A 19,131-nucleotide genomic window follows, 5' to 3' on the forward strand; every position below is an offset into this window, starting at 1 on the left:
AGGTTATGGCCGTTTCTTATTAGCTGCAAGCAGTGGTCAGTGCATTGCCGCTGGGGCAGGGAGGGCTCTTCTTAAAAGCAGGTGATCAAATTCCCTTGTGAAAAATGTCCTCTCTTGTACCAGAAGAAAAGTTATATTCTTATCATCATGAATAAGAAGTTGTGACAGACAGACTTTTGTACAAAGAATTCCATATAAGCGGAAGCGGACCTTGTTAAAATAATTTTAATTTTCCTTATTATTACTGGCAGGCTGTAATACTAGTACATGTGTGAGAGCTGTCCGTCAGGGCTTCCTGACTCCATTGTAAAGAAGGTTTTTCTTGATTTTTTTTTCACATGGAAAATGTTTTACTTTTGTTGCTGTTTTGGTCCCCCATTTTTATTCCTTTAACATTTTTTCTAACTATCCATTTATGCTGGGTTTTCAGGGGCCCCTCCAATCTTTGTCTTAATTTTCCCTCCTTATCTGATCCTGCTGATAGCCACCACCACCAATGTTTCTATCCAGTCCCCAACCGTAACCTAAAAATGTCTGTCCTCAGGACTAAGCCTTAGTAGTATTGATTTGCTTGTAAGAGTTTTGTCAGCTAATCATCACAATAAATTAATAAACACAGAAGTTACTGTTTCAACTCTTTCAAAATACTTTTGTTATTTCATAGTTTTTGCTTCCCACCAGAGATGAAAACTGAAAATAACTGTCAATAGACTAGAACTATGCTGTTTCATTTTTACATTAAAAAACAATTTTTTAAAATCAAAAGTTGTACACATAGGTAGTAGAAATGAAATAGTGTTGTAATCTAAGCAAAGATTTCTCATAAGGCACTAATAACATAAAACTGCTAAATTTGACTTCATCAAAATTTAAATTTTCTGCTCAGCAAAAAGCACCATTTAGAAATGAAAAATGGAATGGAAAATATTTAGGATGGAAATACTCCATTTAGAATGGAACATATTTTTTCAATACATATTTCTGACAACTGGTATCCAGAATATATAAAGAACTCTTACAGCTCAATCATAAGAAAACAAACATAAATAGGCAAAAGTTATGGACACACACTTTACCAAAGAAGATATATGAATTATCAATAAGTTCATGAAAAGGTACTAAAAATCATTATTCATCAAGGGAATATAAAATTAAGACCATCACACATCCATTAGAATGGCTAAAATGAAAATGACTGACAATACTGAGTGCTAGAAAGGATATAAGAGAGCAAGGAGATCCAACCAGTCCATCCTAAAGGAAATCAGTCCTGAATATTCATTGGAAGGACTGATGCTGAAGCTGAAACTCCAATACTTTGACCACCTGATGTGAAGAACTGACTCATTGGAAAAGACCCTGAAGAAAGACTGAAGGTAGGAGAAGGGGACAACAGAGGATGAGATGGTTGGATGGCATCACTGACTCAATGGACATGAGTTTGAGTAAACTCTGGGAGTTGGTGATGGACAGGGAGGCCTGGCATGCTGCAGTCCATGGGGTTGCAAAGAGTCAGACATGACTAAGCGACTGAACTGAACTGAAGTGAGAATATGAAGCAACTGAACTCTTATACACTGCTAGTGAGAGTGTAAAATGGTACAACTAGTTTGAAAAATAGCAATTTTTAATAAAGTTAAGTAATGTCTACATTATAGCCCAGTAATTTCACCCCTAGGTATTTTTACCTAAGACATAAAACCATAAGTCCATAGCAGCTTTATTCATAATTTGTAATTATTCATAATAGGCCCAAATTAGTTCATCAAAAGGAGAAGAGAAAATCAAATACTGTTATGATCATACAACAGAAACTAAACTGATCATACAGTCAGAAACTAAAAGCAACTACTGAGAGATAAGGCTTTCCTGGGGGCTCAGATGGTAAAGAATCTGCCTGCAATGTGGGAGACCTGGGTTCAATCCCTGCGTTGGGAAGATCCCCTGGAGAGGGCATAGCAACCCACTCCAGTAATCTTGTCTGGACAATCCCCATGGACAGAGGAGCCTGGTGGGCTATATAGCCCAGGGGTTCACAAAGAGTCAGACACAACTCAGTAACTAAGTACGGCATTGATAGATGAACAACATGGATAAATCTAAAAAAATTTGTTATGTTGGTTTCTTTCTTTTTCTGGAGCAATGGACCAAAAAAAGTGGAACAACAGACAAAAGCAGATAGATCTTCCATTAGTCTAATCCTCCTCCTTCCTTTTGAGCTGACTTGGCTTCCCCATTTTATACTTCCAGTTTCCTCCTTATGGTTATACCCAGTGCAAGGTAGGCTTGCACCCACCACCAATAAATGAAAGGGAATGCAAATGGGCATATACTCAAGGCTGAGTGACAATTATATGACAGCAAGTTGTTTATATCTTCCTATAATTTTATCTGTTATAATTAGATGCAGAATATTCATGAATCCTTAATAGACTCCTGATGGCCTAAGGTTACTTGGGGAAGTCTCTGTTCATTTTGTATCCACTGTGTGCCTAGGGTCCATGTGTAGGAGTTGAAATGTCTCTGTGGTTATTTTGTAGCATATCTGAGCTTTCCTGGGTGTGTCTGGGATGGAGTTCAGAGATCAGATTGCATCCCTTTCAGCCAGGCCGCCCCTCCAGTTGCTCATGTCTAACTTCCTACCTATTTAGGTTGAATAAAAGTAGCCTTGTGTGAGCATTTGTTTAAGTAAAATTAATATCAAGATTAATAATATGTGGTGACAGAAAATAAAAAAATGTTTACTATGGGTTGGAGTGGTAGTTACATGGTTGCACATATTATAAAAATTCATTGAGTTGCACATCTGATTTGTGCATTTTACTAATAAAAAGACATTTTAAAAAAGTAAATAAAATTAATAGTACTCTGAGGCTTATGGTGTGATAAACACCAGGCCTCACTCTTCCCTTTTGTTATCAGTATCTATTCCTCAGAGGCAACCACTTTAACTCTTTCTGTTTACTTTTTTACTAACCTCCACATTTAAAAATAACATGTTAACACTAACATTTCTTGAGTTTTTCAAGTATAGATATATTACCTATTGACTTCTTACTATGAAAAATAAACTTTTAACCCTTTTAAATCACTACTAGAATTAGCCACACCAGGGTTTAGAACATATTTTAAACTTCCTGAGTCACTAGGTCCAACTAACCTACAAAAACACAAAAAAATAAGACTCTGGTCATTCATACTTTCCCTGCTTGTATAAGCAGATGACATGTTTCTAAATAAGACTCCAAACATTTCCCACACCTAGGGTCTCAAGGTATTCCTGCATTTTCCATAGTTGCTCTACATTTTAGTTTCAGAAGCATCACTTCATATAGTATATGGAATAGCATATTCTCAAATATTTTGGTCTCATGACTCCTTTTATATTCTTAAAAACTAGTGAGGACTCCAAAGAGTTTGTTTACATGGGTCATATCCAACAAGATTTGCTGTGTTCGAAATTAAAACTGAGGAATTAAAGTTTTTATTTAAAATAACAGTAAGGTACCCATTACATGTTAGGTAACATTTTATGTTACTTTAATATTTTATGAAGTTTATCTGTATTTTCAAAAAAAGTAAAAGAGGTGGAATCATTTCACATTTCTGCAAATCTCCTTAATGACTGACTTAGAAGGTGGCTTGATTCTCCTATCTGCTATTTCACTCAGTATCACACTTTTGCTCATACTGACCCTTCTGCTAGAAGTACACTTCCTACTACTCTGCACTTACCTAAACTCTGTCCATCCTTCAAGGTCTGGCTCAGATTTCACTTTAATCAGAAAGCCTTCTCTAGGAATCCAAAAATGAGGTGTGTGAAACAGCGAAAAGGAGAGAGAGGACGGTATAGAAGAACATGACTTATTTCAAGTTCATGTTGGAAAGATGACCTACTTCCTTTCCCTTCCAAGAACCCACTTAAATGACGGAGTTCTCAGATCCTTCAAACGGTTCTCCGCCTCCTCCACCTGGGGTCCTGAGTTCCTTCCCAGGCGCCAACCTCAGTGCTTCTGGATCCGGGAAGACCGGCCCCTTTCCTCGCGCTCTGGCGCGTCTCGGCCACTTCCGGTAGCTAACGGTTCCAGAGCTCCCGGCCGGCCTTTGCGGCCGGGTAAACGGCGCTGTGAGCTGGGCCCAGCGCCAGGGGCTGGAAAGCGCCGGGAGACGAGGGCTGGCGGCTGAGTGCCCAAGTGAGGGCGGCGCGGATGGTGTTCCCGTCGGGTGGGACCGTCCGGGCTGGGATTGGGGTTAGGTATTTAAGGAGCAGTTCAGAATTAGGGTAATTGTTAGCATTACGGGAAAACATACACAACAGCAACAGTTGCTGCAGTGAATTCATGAAGATAAAATACCACTCAACTAACTTAAGCAGCTTTGAGGGGAAGAAATGCTGAACATGATGCATTTTGATGAACAAAAAGACTTAACAGCACTATTGGCCTAGTCTAATGCTAACAGTATTTACCATGTGCAGGCACTGTTTTAAACCCAAAACATTTGGTCCCTTCTGTAATTCCTACTTTTTGAGGTAGACACCATGTTACCACTGTTTTACAGATGGGGGATGTGAGGCACAGAAAATGGATATGCCAAGGTCATATAATTAGAAACAGGAAAAGCAAGGATTCATACCCAGTCAGTCTGCTCTTAACCTCTGCTCTACTGCCTTTCATTGATAACCTGATTTTACCAGTATAGGAAATATACAATCCAGAAGAAAGTCTGTACTGAGACATGTTATTATAGCGGTGTTCTGAATCAGGCAGTTTCTGTCTAGACAAAGAGCTTAACAAAGGGTGCCTTCCACAGAGAGTTTTAAGGAGAAAAATATACAGATTTTCATTTCACAATTAGGCCCTTCAGAGTCCCTTTTCCTATTCCATTTCTCTCTAGATTCTTCTCTGTTCTTATTTTGTTTCTACTAAGTTAAATCATTTGAAATTGATGATATTTGACTGTACAAAAATGGAATTTCAAATGTTTAACCCAGTATTAAACATCTTTTTGTGTGAGAATTTAGGGGTCTATACCAGTCTTTTCTTTTAGCAAATTGTTCTGGCGTTCTCTCCAAAATATACCTTGAATCTGTTTATTTCTCTTCATGTCCACTTTGGTCGGTGCCACTGCCTTCTCTCATCTGGGTTACTACAGTAGGCTCTTGACTGGTTTCCTTACTTCTGCTCTTTTCTCACTCTTGGTTCCCTAAGGGGTCAGAAGGATTTTTTAAAAAGATAAATCTGATCATGTCCTTCCCTTCCAGTGGTGCCCCATGCTTAGAATACATATCCCCTGCTCACCTCTTTAGCCTAACTTTATATCACATTTCCTTCAATCCAGTGCTTTAGACCCAATGACTTTCTTTCATTTCCTGTAAACACATCAGCTTCATTCCTACCATATAGGCTGTATTAGTTATTCCCTTTGCCTGGCATGGTCTTCTGCAGAAATTCCCAAGGCTGGACATTTATATTTCAGTTAAAATGTCAGCTCTCCAGAAAAGCCTTTCCTGATTACTTGTAGTAGTCAGTCACTCTGTTTCAATTCATTGTTTATATTCCACATACTGTTAATCCTCTTTGATATGTATTGTCTCCCTTTACTGTAGTGTAGGCTTATATAAGTAGGGATCTTATTTATCTTGTTATATCTTGCTATAGCCCCAATACCTAGAAGAGAGGGTTGGCACATAGCATGCACTAAGCAAATATTTATTGGATTAATGAATAAAAAGAAATAGGTATAAAGTCTTTGGCACAGCAGAACTTGGCTGTACAAAATTGAGGTGGTTTGGAACATAGTGAATGGGACCTGCCCTGAGAATGAGATCTTGATCAGTGTTGTCCAATAAATAGGAGTGTAATGTATCCACCTATGTAATTTTAAGTTTTCTAGTAGCCACATTCAAAATGTAAAAAGATGAAATTAATTTTAATATATTTTATTTAAACCAGTATATACAAAATATTATTTTAAAATCTAAACTTATAAATGAAAGTTAATACCTTTTTTCATACTAAATCTTTGAAAGCCAGTGTTTACACTTATTACACATCTCAATTGTTATTAAATTTTCATTGGAAGTACTTGATCTATATTGAGATTGCATAAAATTCAGTGGAAAATTATATACCCAAATTATTCTAAACATACTTAAAGGTTTTCCAATAACTGAATTGAGTATCAGTTTTTAAGTTTAAATTAAAGTGAAAAAAAATTTAGTTCCTCAGTTGCGTAACCATATTTCAAGTGCTAAATAGCCACATGTACCTAGTGGCTCATGTATTGGACAGCACAGATAGTTAAAGGATAGAATGTCTGTTCATCCTTGGGTCAAAAGGGGCAAAGGAGAGGGTAGTATCAGAAGTATGGTAGAGGGAAGAAGGTCTAGAAAAATGCAACTGTAAGCTCTTTATACAGGTCACATTTGAGGACAGATTCCTCTGGTGCTCAAAACTAAGTGAGGTATGGCTTCCTAAAGTAGACTACTTTAGCATGTGTGCTGCATAGATTTTAAGTATTATGGGAATCATTTTGTGGGGTAGTAAAATGGTCTAGTAGTGCTGGTCATATATATTTCTAAGTTGAATCTTATATGATGTGGAACAGTCATGGAAATCAGATTATTTTCCTATAGAGCAGTGATTCTTCACTAGGCTGGTGGGGTAGGGGAAAGATTTTGCCTTTCAGCGAATATTTGCATCTCTTAAAAAATTTTTGCTTGTCGTAAGTTGGGGCTGCTGGTGACCTCTAGGGGTATAGAAGCCAGGGAAACTGCTAAACATCCCACAGTGCAGAGACAAATCCACGAGGAATCATCTGGGTGAAAATGTCAGTAAAACCAAGGTTGAGAAACTGTGCTCTAGAGGATTTGAGTAAGAAAGACTGAGAGATCTATTCTTTTAGAACCTTAATCTCTCTTGTGATATTACTAAGGGGAGAACAGGTTGTTTTGAAGCATTTCCAAGTTTCTAGTAGGTGTTCACTGTTGATGGACTTTTTGGTTAGACTATAAAGAAATAATTTCATGCTCAGGATGAGACTGTAGACTCAATAAAGATAACATAAATAACATGTGCATGTATGACTCAATGACCTTGGGATAAGCTGATCTGTTCACCTTTGTATGGCTTGTGACATGTGCCCCACTGTTTCAATTATTGATGTCAATATTAGAATTGTCACCCTTTTCTCTTCTCTATCACCATCTCTTATCTTTGTTCCTTTCCCTATACCCTTATTCCTTTTTTTCTGTCATTCTCTTTTCATTCCATCCCTTTCTCTTCTATCTTGTTTCCTCTCTCTTTACCAATGCCTGTGCATACCTCTGACATCCCCTTCTCCCCAACCGTCAATCACTTCTTCCCTTCATAGCTATTGGTTCCTGATTCAGAATCACCAGTTTAACCACCACCCCGACCTGTGTCTGAAAGAACTGTCCCCATACTCCCTTTAGGTGCCTCTTAAGTTTCACTGTCTGTTCTACTAGTTCATGAAAACTACAAGTTCTTGCCTCCCTCCAAAAATGATGGGAGAAGTGATGCATGTTTCACAACAATTTGAGAAACTACCTTCCATGTTTAGGGTTCTTTTAGAGCAGGTGCCATCATTCCAGGATGGCTGTCTGCTAGAACCCAGTGATTCTGGATTACAGTGTCTAACATAACATCTTCATTTCCAGAAACTGTGGCTGTGATTGGACTCAGAGCTCTTCTTTCCAACTGGCTGCATCCTCATCAATTTTTTGTGGGTTTCTACAGACTTACTAGGGCACTGACTAATCCCATAGTACTAACAATTACTTAGACCTCCTTTAACATCATGCCTCCTTTGCCTTATGGCAGCAGTTATCCAAGGTCCCACTGGACTTTCTTTTATTGCCACTATCACTCCAGGCTGTCTCTGCCCTGAAATCTTTCTGTACCTCTCTGACTCTTACCCTTGCCCTCTGGTCAAGATCAGATGGTAGACACTGTGGTAACAATCTGGATTCAACATCATATTAAAAATGGGTAGCAAAAAAAAAAAAAAAAAAAGAATAGGTAGCATGGTCTTAATGCTCCAAACTACTTTTCACATTAAGACTTTGAAGGTGTACAACTCTAATTTAGAAATAAAATGAAATTTTACTCAGGTAGATTCTTTGGTGCCAGAGAAATTTTTAATGATGATTGAAGCTTTGCCTACATTTAGGATACTCAAGGTCTCCAAGGTAGATTTCTCTGATAACTACTTTGGCCTGAGTGGCTAAAGAACTTTTGTTACTTATACCATGTTAGTAGAGCTTATCTGCTGTATGAATTCTTTGATGTCTAATAAGGGCTGAACTTACACGGAAGGGCCTCCCACACTCATCACATTCATAGGGTTTTTCACCTGTGTGGATTCTCTGATGCTGAATGAGACCTGTGTGCCCACTGAAATCTTTCCCGCATTCTTTACATTTATAGGGTTTCACCCCAGTGTGTACTCTATGATGTCCAATGAGATGTGAGCGTTGAATGAAAGATTTTCCACATTCATCGCATTTATAAGGCTTTTCTCCAGTGTGCGTTCTCCTGTGTTTACTAAGGTCTGAGCTATGACTGAAACTTTTTCCACAGTCATCACATTTATAGCATCTCCTTTTCCTCTGCTGCCACTCAAAAATGCCCTCACTTTCAAAAGCATCTTTGGATTCAGCATACTGAAGAATATCTTTGTTAAGTCTGTCATTTATCTTCCCAAGGAATTCCATGTCTTTGGATTTATCTTCCTTCTGGGACAACTCTTCAGTTTTAGTCTTGGTTTCATCACCTGTAACAAATGTACAGTATACGAATAGGTCCTATTCTAGGTTTGAGAAGCAAGAAACCCATGGAATAAAGAACATGTAAATGTTAAAATTATGTTATAAAAATGAAAAATCACATATGATGCACAAATTAGATAACTGGCACCATCAAAACATATATTGGCAATATAGGGAAGAAATTTACAAAGAGGCCACTAAGGATGACATCAGAATTATTATTTGGGAATAAATTACGAGGAGAAGAAAAAGCAAAAATGTGGACAAGACAATCATGTGCAAATGCAGAGTGGCAAATAGGAACTCCAGATATGCCAAAGATAATTAAGAGGGATAAACAGAGATTAGAAAACAAAGAAGGGGAAGGAGGTATTTTGGGAGAAATTTAAGGGGTCTGAAACATAGGTAGTAGGAGTAAAACCAAGTAAAAGTGATTGGAAAGGGTAATGGGATGAGGGATTTGAGAGGAATGTACTGAGTAGGAACCATCGAGGGAGAGAAGTGTGTATAAATAATAGCTAAAAGCAGAGAGAGAACATGCAAGTCAGGATAAATGGAGGAAGATAAGCAGGAAGTGACAGTGGATGGTCTGGCATGTGTTCTGGGTTGAATCCTTTCTTCTGAAACTGATGTCCTCGGTATCATCTCTTCTTGTCTAAATCCTAGCTTGGTGGTTCTCAAACTTTATTGTGCATCAGAATCATCTGGATGGCTTAACAAAACAGACCGCTGGACTCCCTACCACCAGGGCTTCTGATCTGATAAGGCTGGAGTGCAGCCCAGGAATTTGCACTTCTTGGTATGATAGATACTGCTGGTCTAGAGACCACACTTTGAGAGCCAATGACCTACTTATTATTCAAGGTCCATCTCAAATGCTGTCTCCTCCAGAAGTCTTCCCTAACCTCCTAAATTGGATGTGCTCTTTTCCCTCTTCCTGATCCCATATCCTCAACCCCAAGCTTAGCATGGAACTTGACACACAGCAAGTACTCAATAAATTTTATAAGGAAGTAGGTGTTTTAATGATTTGAAGGGGGTAATCCTAGGGTCTAATGTTGGGTGTCACCTGTTTGGTTATGCTGAAACCTCCATCTCAACAGGTCTAGGAATCCCAACTGTGCAACAATCATTTAATCACATGGTTTTCAGTGGTTCACTTGGCATGATGGGAGAAACAGCAAGAGCTACCAGAACATTTCAGTGCCTGGGCTGGGAATGGAAAACACTGGCTCTGGACTGAGTGAACTCCACTTTTCACTGTCATCACAATGTCCTCTTGCTACCAAATCTTCCTCAAATTTTACCTTCCTCCTTACAATACATATTTTTAATCAGGCAATAGATTAAAAAAAAAGTTTGGTTATTTGCTCTAAAATGATATTGTTTTGGAATCTAAATACCATTTTATCTCTGGCTACAATTTCAAGGACTGGATTAGAGCCAGAAGGTCAAGATTTCAGTCCTGGCTCTCCTGATAACTGTTTAAATGTTGGCAGATCATAACCATTTGGTTCAATATCACTTCTGTACCCTCCTCAACTACTGTTTTATCAGATGAGGAAATGTATGATAAAGCATGTGGAAAATTATAATGTGTGGCAGAAGTATTGCTAAGTTAGTATTAGTAGGTTAATGATCACTAAGCAAATCATGGAAGTTAGAGATACCACTATACCATTAAGAAAGTATTTTCAAACATCAACACCTTGGCTCAGCTGCTTCTTTTACGTACTGGAGGCACTGATAGTTGGTTTTTGGCGGCTTACTGATGAAGATGAGTATTTTTTTTTTTAAAGAACAGAAAGAGTTGGCACTTGTAGTCAGTTACTACCTTCAGAGGAATCTACCAGTCTTTAGGATGAATCTCTCTCCCATGACTTCAAGAAAAGTCTGGAGAAAATCCCTCACCAGGACTTCAAAAGAATTAAAATTCAAAAGAATTTGTTACAATTCAACCCTCTCCATTACATCTGCAATTGAACAATGTAAAGAAAATTGTATGGAAACTGTCAAATGTGAACTTTTCTCATTTCAGGGACATGCAGTTTCCTTGGCCAACTGGAGTTTCAGGGCTCTGTTGATGTATCTTTTCCAATTGCCAGCTAATCCCAGGCTAATGTGATATTAGAAGATCCTGTTTCAGAACTGACAAGATTAGGATTATTTCATTTTTGCATCTTCTGCCAGGGCTATTCTTCCAATTTTATTTTGGCACATCCATGAATTGCGTTATCATTCCAGATGAGCCCAGTTCTGCTGGTCACTGGGATGAGGATATGTCCATAGAACCATCTGATTACCATTTGTACAACTTGCTTGACAGTCTAGAGGGAAAGGACAAGGTTAAATGCTGAGTGAAGTGAAACAGGAACAAAGTTAGGGAGACTATCACTTACTGCTACCAGAGAGTCAGTGTTGTGGGTTATTAGCATATCCAAAAAGTTTCCTTTGAAATACCTGACAATGTGTTAGAAAGAACTGCAAGACACTCAGTTCTCCAAGTTCTCTCATATATGAAGATAATTCTGTATTAAATGACCTCAATTATAATTCCAAGTTATGTTTACAGAGATGAGTTCCATCACCCTAGCCAACAGATAATATTCATAATCTTGCTGATATGGACAGAATGAAAATTTTAAAACAAGATCCTGCATAAAAAAGTCTATTTAATAATAACTTTATTTTAAAAGACACTGGCTTTATTGGGTTATTATCATGATTGTTTTAAAATATTGTTCTGGACTAGTAGGCTGGAGCCCCAGCTCTCCCTCTAACTCTTGTGGAAACCTAGAAAAGTCACAGCCACTGTGAGTATATGTGTTCAACTGTAAAATGAGGATTTGGACCAGATATTATATTATTTTAATAAAGTTGAGAGGCATTTCTTCTAATGTATTTGTTGTGATTTCTACAGGGTTTTGTGTTTGTGTGTGTGTGTGTGTGTGTGTGGTAGTTGTTTTGTTTTTTCCTTGTCTGTTTTTTGGTGGGGAGCCTGGTTGGAGGGTACATAGATTAAATAAGTTGCCAGGGTGGTACTTTAGAAAAAAGTCATATTCACACTGTTGAATGCAGACAAAATGGACTTCCCTAAGAATCCACAGGCCTCACAGGATAGCTAGATTCCATGAGGCATCTTTCAGTAGATTAGAATTAGAAAATACAATTCATATTTTAACTGCATCGTATTCCCTTGAAATGTTATTTTGGTAGCAGCACATATGTAAACCTCTACAGTTTTAGGTATAGGAAGTGTGTATTTTTCTGGGCTTACACTAATGAGAAGCAGAGTGAAACTGTCCAGAAGTATTTGTATAAAATAAGGAAAGACCATCTAGAATTTAAAGTTTTGCACAGACAAGCCATTAATCATAATAATAGTAACCTCTGTGTTCTACACAATAGAATTTAGCATGTTGACATGTTAATTATTATTGTGCACTATTTTATAAGTGCATGTCCTGTCATCTCCCAAAGGTGAGGAGAGAAACTTTTTATATGGCTTCTTACAGAACATAAGTGAAGATTCCACACAGTTAAGCTTACTAAAGCTTGTTAAAATGATCTGTATCTTTCAGCTTCTACCTCTTGAAACTCCTGCCCATAAGACTCATTAAAAAATAGCACCTAAGTCTAATGATAAGGTCAAGGGGGGGAGGGAGATAAAATCTTCCACAGTGAAGTGAAGGACAAGCAGAAAAACTTAAAAAGGAGAAGAAGAAAATGAGGAAGCTCATCTCTAAGGAACCAGCTCTTCCTTCATCTACACAAACGCCTACATCTTACCATTTCTTTGGGCCTCCCCAGATTTCTGCTCCTGCCAGGTCTTCTTGGGATGAAGCTGGATAGTCAATGACTCATGTTGCCTTCTCAAGGGGGCCAACTTGTCCAAAAGTGCGTCCTGTCTTTCTGAATTGCCTGGAACCTGGGAAAAATTAAGTATGTTTGGGTGTGTAAGGTTGATTTTGTGAAAGAACAGAAAGAACTTCAGAACAAGATCAGAAGAAGCATGTGCCAGGAAACAGGGCCACAGAAAAGAGGACAAATTATCATTCAACTGCAAATGGTAATAATGACTAAAAACGAAGAAACAGAGGTTAATCTACATTTCAGGACACTGGAGAGAATAAAATTCAGTGTCTCTTAACAGTGATCTGCAGAAGCCCAGAATCATAGTCTTGGGACTTGAGATACCTTAAATATCATTGAACTCAACTTCCACCAAATGGGGGCATTTCTTCTATAACTAGGAGAAGGAAATGGCAACCCACTCCAGTACTCTTGCCTGGAAAATCCTATGGACGGAGGAGCCTGGTAGGCTACAGTCCATGGTGTCGCGAAGAGTCGGACACGACTGAATGACTTCACTTTCACTTTTCACTCTCATGCATTGGAGAAGGAAATGGCAACCCACTCCAGTATTCTTGCCTGGAGAATCCCAGGGAGAGAGGAGCCTGGTGGGCTGCTGTCCATGGGGTTGCACAGGGTCTGACACGACTGAAGCAACTTAGCAACAGCAGCAGCTTCTATAACTGTGTGGTCCAATATGATAGCCACTAGTCAAATGTGGTTACTGAGCACCTGAAATATAGCTAATACAAATTGAGATATGTGAAATATGTACCAAATTTTGAAAACTGAAAAAAAAGGAATGTAAAATACCTCATGTTTAATATTGATTGCATGATTACATATTTTGGGTAAATATATTTAATTTCACAAATGTGGCTACTAAAAATTTAAATTACATGTGGCTCACATTATATTTAATTACCATATATTAAATGAATATTTAATTACAGGTATTAAATGTGAATGGGTCACAATTAGACAGTGCTGTTCTGCAATATCCTTGTTATCTACTTGAACGCCTCCTTGAAGGGGAGTTTTTTATTACAAGGTAGCCTATTTTATGTATATGTTGTGCTTAGTCGCTCAGTCACATCCCACTCTTTGCTACCCCGTGGACTGTAGCCCACCAGGCATCTCTGTCCATGGGGATTCTCCAGGCAAGAATACTGAAGTGGGTTGCCATGCCATCCTCCAGGGAATCTTCCCAACTCAGGGACTGAACCCAGGTGTCCCGCATTGCAGGTGGATTCTTTACCATCTGAGCCACCAGGGAAGCATTTTGTGTATAGGTAACTATGAATGTTAGAAAATTCTTTGTTTTCCTCTGACACCTGTTTGCCTTCCTATAGCTTCTCACTGATCCTAGCCTTCCAAACTGACATAGAATCAGCCTCGTGTCTCTTTTTACTCAGTCACACTTCAGTTATTTGACACGGGCAGTGTCAGTCCCTAAGCCTTGTTCTTCTCTAGGGTAACATATTAAAATATTTTCAGGTATTCTTGCATATGCCTTTTGCTTAGGCTGAGTGCATATACCCTGAAAACTCACAGCCAAATGACCACCACCTTCCCACCTGCTTTCGAGGTTCATCAAGCTCTCTCTCTAGATCCTCCAGCACAGTCACTGCCTCCTCTCCAGTCTCTGGATGGTGTGCCTGCACCCATGCTTGCAGGTCCCTGGGGAGAATGCTCAGGAATTGTTCAAGCACCAGCAGGTCTAAAATCTGCTCTTTTGTGTGGCATTCTGGCCTCAGCCACTGGCGGCAAAGGTCCCAGAGCTGGGTAAGAGCTTCACGGGGTCCAGGTGCGTCCTGATAGCAGAGCTTCCTGAAGTGTTGCCTGAAGAGTTCCCTTCTGTGAGGACTGGACTTCTGTGAGATGGAGTCCTGTCCCCTGTAGTGGTCTTCTGCTTTAACTATTAGAAGTCCTTTTTGTTCTTCAAGTTCCAGAAATGTGGTCATTCTGAGCTGTTTTTCAGGAGATTAATCCTCTATCTGGGCCTGAGTCAAGGGGAATCTCTCAGAATCTTGTCTCAGAGAAAAACCTATTGCCATAGAGAAATGACAAAAACTGTTGTGAACACAAACACTAATAAAAGGAAGCTACCAAACTGAGTAAACAATCTGATATACGTGTTAGTTGCTCAGTCATGTCCGACTCTTTTCGACCCCATGGACTGTAGCCCACCAGGCTCTTCCGTCCATGAGATTCTCCAGGCAAGAATACTGGAGTGGGTTGCCATTCCCTTCTCCAGGGGATCTTCCCGACCAAGGATTGAACTTGGGTCTCCTGCATTGCAGGCAAATTCTTTACCGTCTGAGCCACCAGAGAAGCCCAAACAGTCTGATATGAGGCTGTAAATAAGAACACTGAAACAGGAGCATGAATTTGAATCTGGGCTGTTGTGTAATTTAAAGCAAGTTACTAGACCCTCATCTGTAAAAATTCTCAGGTTTCTCATAGGGTTGATGTGTAAATAAGTAGGCAAAGCCCTTGGCCTGGCAGCAAGCATTGAGTAAACGCTGAATATTAATAACTTTGTTAAAAAGCTTTTTCATTCCACAACCTGAGGTGGACCGGTTCGTAGGATTCAGTGGTTATGGGGTACATGCTCCAATTCAGGAGGAGGGTTGTAAGAGTACCCTCGCAGAGCAACTCACAATCACTGTTCCCCTTTAGCGCCGTTCTCCGGGCATGTTGGCCCTAGTCCTCCCTCGTAGCTCTGTTTGGAGGGGTGCGGCAGCCTGGAAGGGGGAGGTGTGGAGAGGGGGTTGCTGCTTACAACTGTGCCCTGTCCCCTCCTCCACTTAGGAGCCGGGAGAGACTCACCTCACGCCAGGAGGAACAGGTGCGACAGCTAGCGTCCTTTGGGGCGGCCCGAACAAAGACTGACCGACCAATCGACGCTCCGCTGCTTTCAGCCAGGCACTTCCGGGCCGCTCTAGGAAGCCTCGCCTCGGTGGAGCGAATCCTAGCTCGCGGAGGACCCCACTTGTGAACATTTGACTTCTGGGACCTAAGCGCTCGCTGATGTTTTCTTTGCCTTTTTTTTTTTTAAAGTTCCCTCTCAATTTTTTTGACTCAATTACTAAACAATATGAATATGTAATGCATTGACAGGGTTCGATATTTATAAAGAAGTATAACCTATAGTGGAAACGAATCTGAAAAAGAATATAAATATATGTAATAACTGAATCACTGCTATACACCTAGAACTAATACATTGTAAATTACACGCGCGCGCACACACACACACACACACACACACACACACACAGTAGCAGTTCTGCAACTTTGTTTTCCCCCCTTCTACTAATTGATTCTGGAATTTGTACATAAAAGACTTCTTTCATTTTGCTCTTTTTTCTTTTAAAGAAAAACAATCACATAGGGTTCAACTATGCCATAATTTATTAATAGTGACCCTGTTGATGGTTATGTAGGTTTTCTTTTTCAATAAATTACTCTGCACATAACTTCTTGTGTATAAGAGTATATCCATAGTATATATTTCTAGAGCTAAGGATTTACTAGAGCACAGAGTTGGAGCATTTGTATTTTTGTTACTGCCAAATTACTAATCTTGGAACTCACTTGTGATGTTAATTTATACTTGTCAACATAATGTTACAAAATATTTTGATCTTTACCAATATGATGGGTAAGAAAGCTTAGGTGGTTTTTTTTTCCTTCTCTTTCTTTCACAAATATTGTTTATTCACCTACCATGCCAGGCAATGTTCTGCAAGCTGGAACTGTAGTTTAAAGCAGAACAATGCCTTTGGGTGGGTGGGTGGGGGGTGGTGGTGGCAGAAAGGAGGGGGAGTGAGGCAGGCAATAAACAAACAAGAAAAATATATTGTTAGGTGGTAGATGTTAGTACACAGGAGAAAATAAAGAAAATATGGAGTTTGGGATGAGAATGAAGTAGTAATGCAATTCTAAAAGGGTGGTCACCAAGGACCTCACCAGTACACTGACTTCTGAGCAAAGACTCACGAAGATGAGTAAATGAGCCATCAGGGGCAAAGCTGTTTCTGGGAGAAGGTTAGAAAATGCAAAGGCTGAGAGTGAACTGTTTGAAATCTAAGAACAGAAAGGAGATTTCTGTGTCTGGAGCTGAAGGAGCAAAAGGGTATTAGGAGTACAGAGAGAGAAATATGATTGTTGTGGGTGAGTATAAGGATATTACTTTGTACTCCAAAAGGAGAAGCCATTCAGAATTTCTGAGCAGAGGAGTAGCATGATCAGATTTAGGCATTGAAAAGATTTCTCTGCCTGCTGTGTTAAAGATGAACTTGTAAGTGTGAAACTATTGCTAACTTGGAATGGGGAAGGCCTTTCTAAGTGTGGCATAAAAAACCTAAAGACATAACTGAAAAGTCAAAAGAGAAAGATAAATGGAACTAGTGATGTAAAAATTTAGAATTTTTGAATGGGGAAAAAAAAACCCTAAAATATAAGCTCTGTGTGTGTGTGTGTATACACATATATACACACACACATATATATATAATATGCCACACATCTCAAAGACTGCTGATTTTTCTAATAAGCAAAGACCTCTGAAAAAGAAAAGAACATGAACAAGCCAATAGAAAAATTGGCAAAGGACATAAACCAGCATTTTTAGAACACAGTTTTTGATAGACAACAATGACTGTTAAAACATATCCAAAATTGATAATTAAAGAATTTACATTAAAACAATGAGATTTTTAAAATCCTGGATTATGAAAGACAAAGACTGATAATATTTCATATTGAGAAGTATGTGGAAATAGAGGCACTGTTGTAAATTTTTGGAAGGCAAGAGCTGTTAAAATTAGTATGTCCATACCTCTTGATCCAGCAACTTAGCTTTGAATTATCCATATAAAATAGTTTTACAAATGTTTGAACATGTACACATTTTTTATATTGGAAAATCCAAACATCTAACATTTGGGACTTAAAATTTCTACATGCCCAATCATTTTTAAAAGTAAAAACTATAAGATGCCAAAGGCATATGAGTAAACAAACAAACAGTATATGATATGATCATTTTTATAAAATAATCACCTTAAATGCATTCTCAATGATTATCACTTGGGATAAAAGAGAACCCACACTTTTTTTTTTTAAATACACTATATTTGTTTTTTAAATTTATAAAAGCCTAATACTGGTGTAAACAGAAAAATAATTTTTTTAAACCTTGTTTATTTTTCACAACTTACAAATAATTTTCCTGTTTGTAAAATCTCTTTTCTCTCTCTGAAATTCGTTGCCTGACAAGTTATCCTGTAAAAGAATGTAACTCCTTTAAGATGAAAATCAGATCCAACTTCCCTGTGCTTCTGAAGGGTAAATATAAGTAATCAAGTAAACCTAGGTGGAACATTTAGAAAGGGTGTAGAAATGAATTATCAAGTAAGCTTTATACAATTTAGACAAAGGATAACCCCTGCCCTGCATGTCTCGCACAGTCAATTGAGCAAGTAGAAAATCTAAAAAGTGCTTATTTGTTTCTCCTTCAGTGCATGATGGACTATTAGCATGTCTCTCCTTCCTTATTTAATGTTTGTTCTATCAAATTCTCTTACCAGGTTTTCAAACACAAACCTCACTACAGGCCATGAACTTCCTGAGTAGCTGAGTATTCTTCAGATACCCCTGACTTCAGTCACTCGTCAGCTTCAGAGAATCAACTCACCAGTCCCTTGGAGCACTGGCTGGGGTTGAGTGGTTGAACACCAGACAAAATGAGGCTTCCAACCATTGTCACGGATATCCTGTTAAAATTCTGTCTCTGCTGTTGGCTTAGGTATGTCCTTCCTCTACTGGGATAAAGCCTCTCTGACCTCTTTACCAAGACATAAGCAGACAGTTTGTGTATGACAAGGAGAGCTTTCCCTCTTCCCCTTCTAGTTATATCTCCCAGAAAGACTAAGAAACAAAACAAAGCAAAATAAAAACCCAGAAAAAACAATAGTTGACAACTTAAAAAAAATCAGTACTTGGTAGATATATACACTCACTTGCTTTCACTATTTAAACAGACAGAAACAAAATGAACTAAGAATTCAACTCAAGAAATCAGAAAAAGAATGAGGAAGAAACTCCCAAAGAAAAGGTTAGAGAAGAAATCAAGATAAAAGGAGAAGTAAATGAATTAGAAAATAGAAAAAGTCATGTTAATAAATAAATCTAAGAATGAAATCTTTGTAAACAAGCCCATAAAACCAACAAACCCATGGTAAATCCAACTGAGAGAAAAATTATCAATGTTTCCTCATCAGATAATATCAGTATTTCATCAAATAATAGCAGGTGAGGAAATAAGTATGCTACCGAAAAATTTTAAAACTCTTAATGAAAAGTCATTAGTTCCAAAATTCATTCAAGAAATTGATAAATCTAAGTCAGTACTAAATAACGGAAAAAAACCCCCAAACAAACACAAAACTATTAAAGAATCATCTCCAGGAAGGCTCAGA

General features: G+C 38.5%; 1 protein-coding gene across 2 annotated transcripts; it reads right to left on the reverse strand.

The window, feature by feature from the left end:
• On the reverse strand, positions 1-18,982 carry LOC136151102 (zinc finger and SCAN domain-containing protein 16). Of its 2 annotated transcripts, none has more exons than XM_065912036.1 (4): positions 15,476-18,982; positions 14,221-14,690; positions 12,581-12,719; positions 1-8,796 (listed from the first exon to the last, which is right to left on the reverse strand). In XM_065912036.1, the coding sequence occupies exons 2-4, from the start codon at positions 14,605-14,607 to the stop codon at positions 8,276-8,278; spliced, it is 1,047 nt and encodes a 348-aa protein (XP_065768108.1). In that variant the 5' UTR covers positions 14,608-14,690; positions 15,476-18,982; the 3' UTR covers positions 1-8,275. The 2 variants fall into 2 exon arrangements, with proteins under 2 accessions (XP_065768108.1, XP_065768109.1); XM_065912037.1 differs by having other exon boundaries at positions 8,734-11,118.
• Between the last annotated feature and the right edge of the window lie 149 nt (positions 18,983-19,131).

This window comes from Muntiacus reevesi, chromosome 20 (assembly GCF_963930625.1).
Source record: "Muntiacus reevesi chromosome 20, mMunRee1.1, whole genome shotgun sequence".
NCBI classification, from domain to species: Eukaryota; Metazoa; Chordata; class Mammalia; order Artiodactyla; family Cervidae; genus Muntiacus; species Muntiacus reevesi.

What these genes read in the sequence shown, in the direction of transcription:
- LOC136151102 (XM_065912036.1), bottom strand. Translation starts at nt 14,607, where the DNA reads ATGACCACATTTCTGGAACTTGAAGAACAAAAAGGACTTCTAATAGTT. An exon ending in TTGATGAACCTCGAAAGCAG is followed by an intron (nt 12,720 to 14,220) that starts GTGGGAAGGTGG and finishes AATTTTTCCCAG; the next exon opens with GTTCCAGGCAATTCAGAAAG. An exon ending in TGGGGAGGCCCAAAGAAATG is followed by an intron (nt 8,797 to 12,580) that starts GTAAGATGTAGG and finishes CATTTGTTACAG; the next exon opens with GTGATGAAACCAAGACTAAA.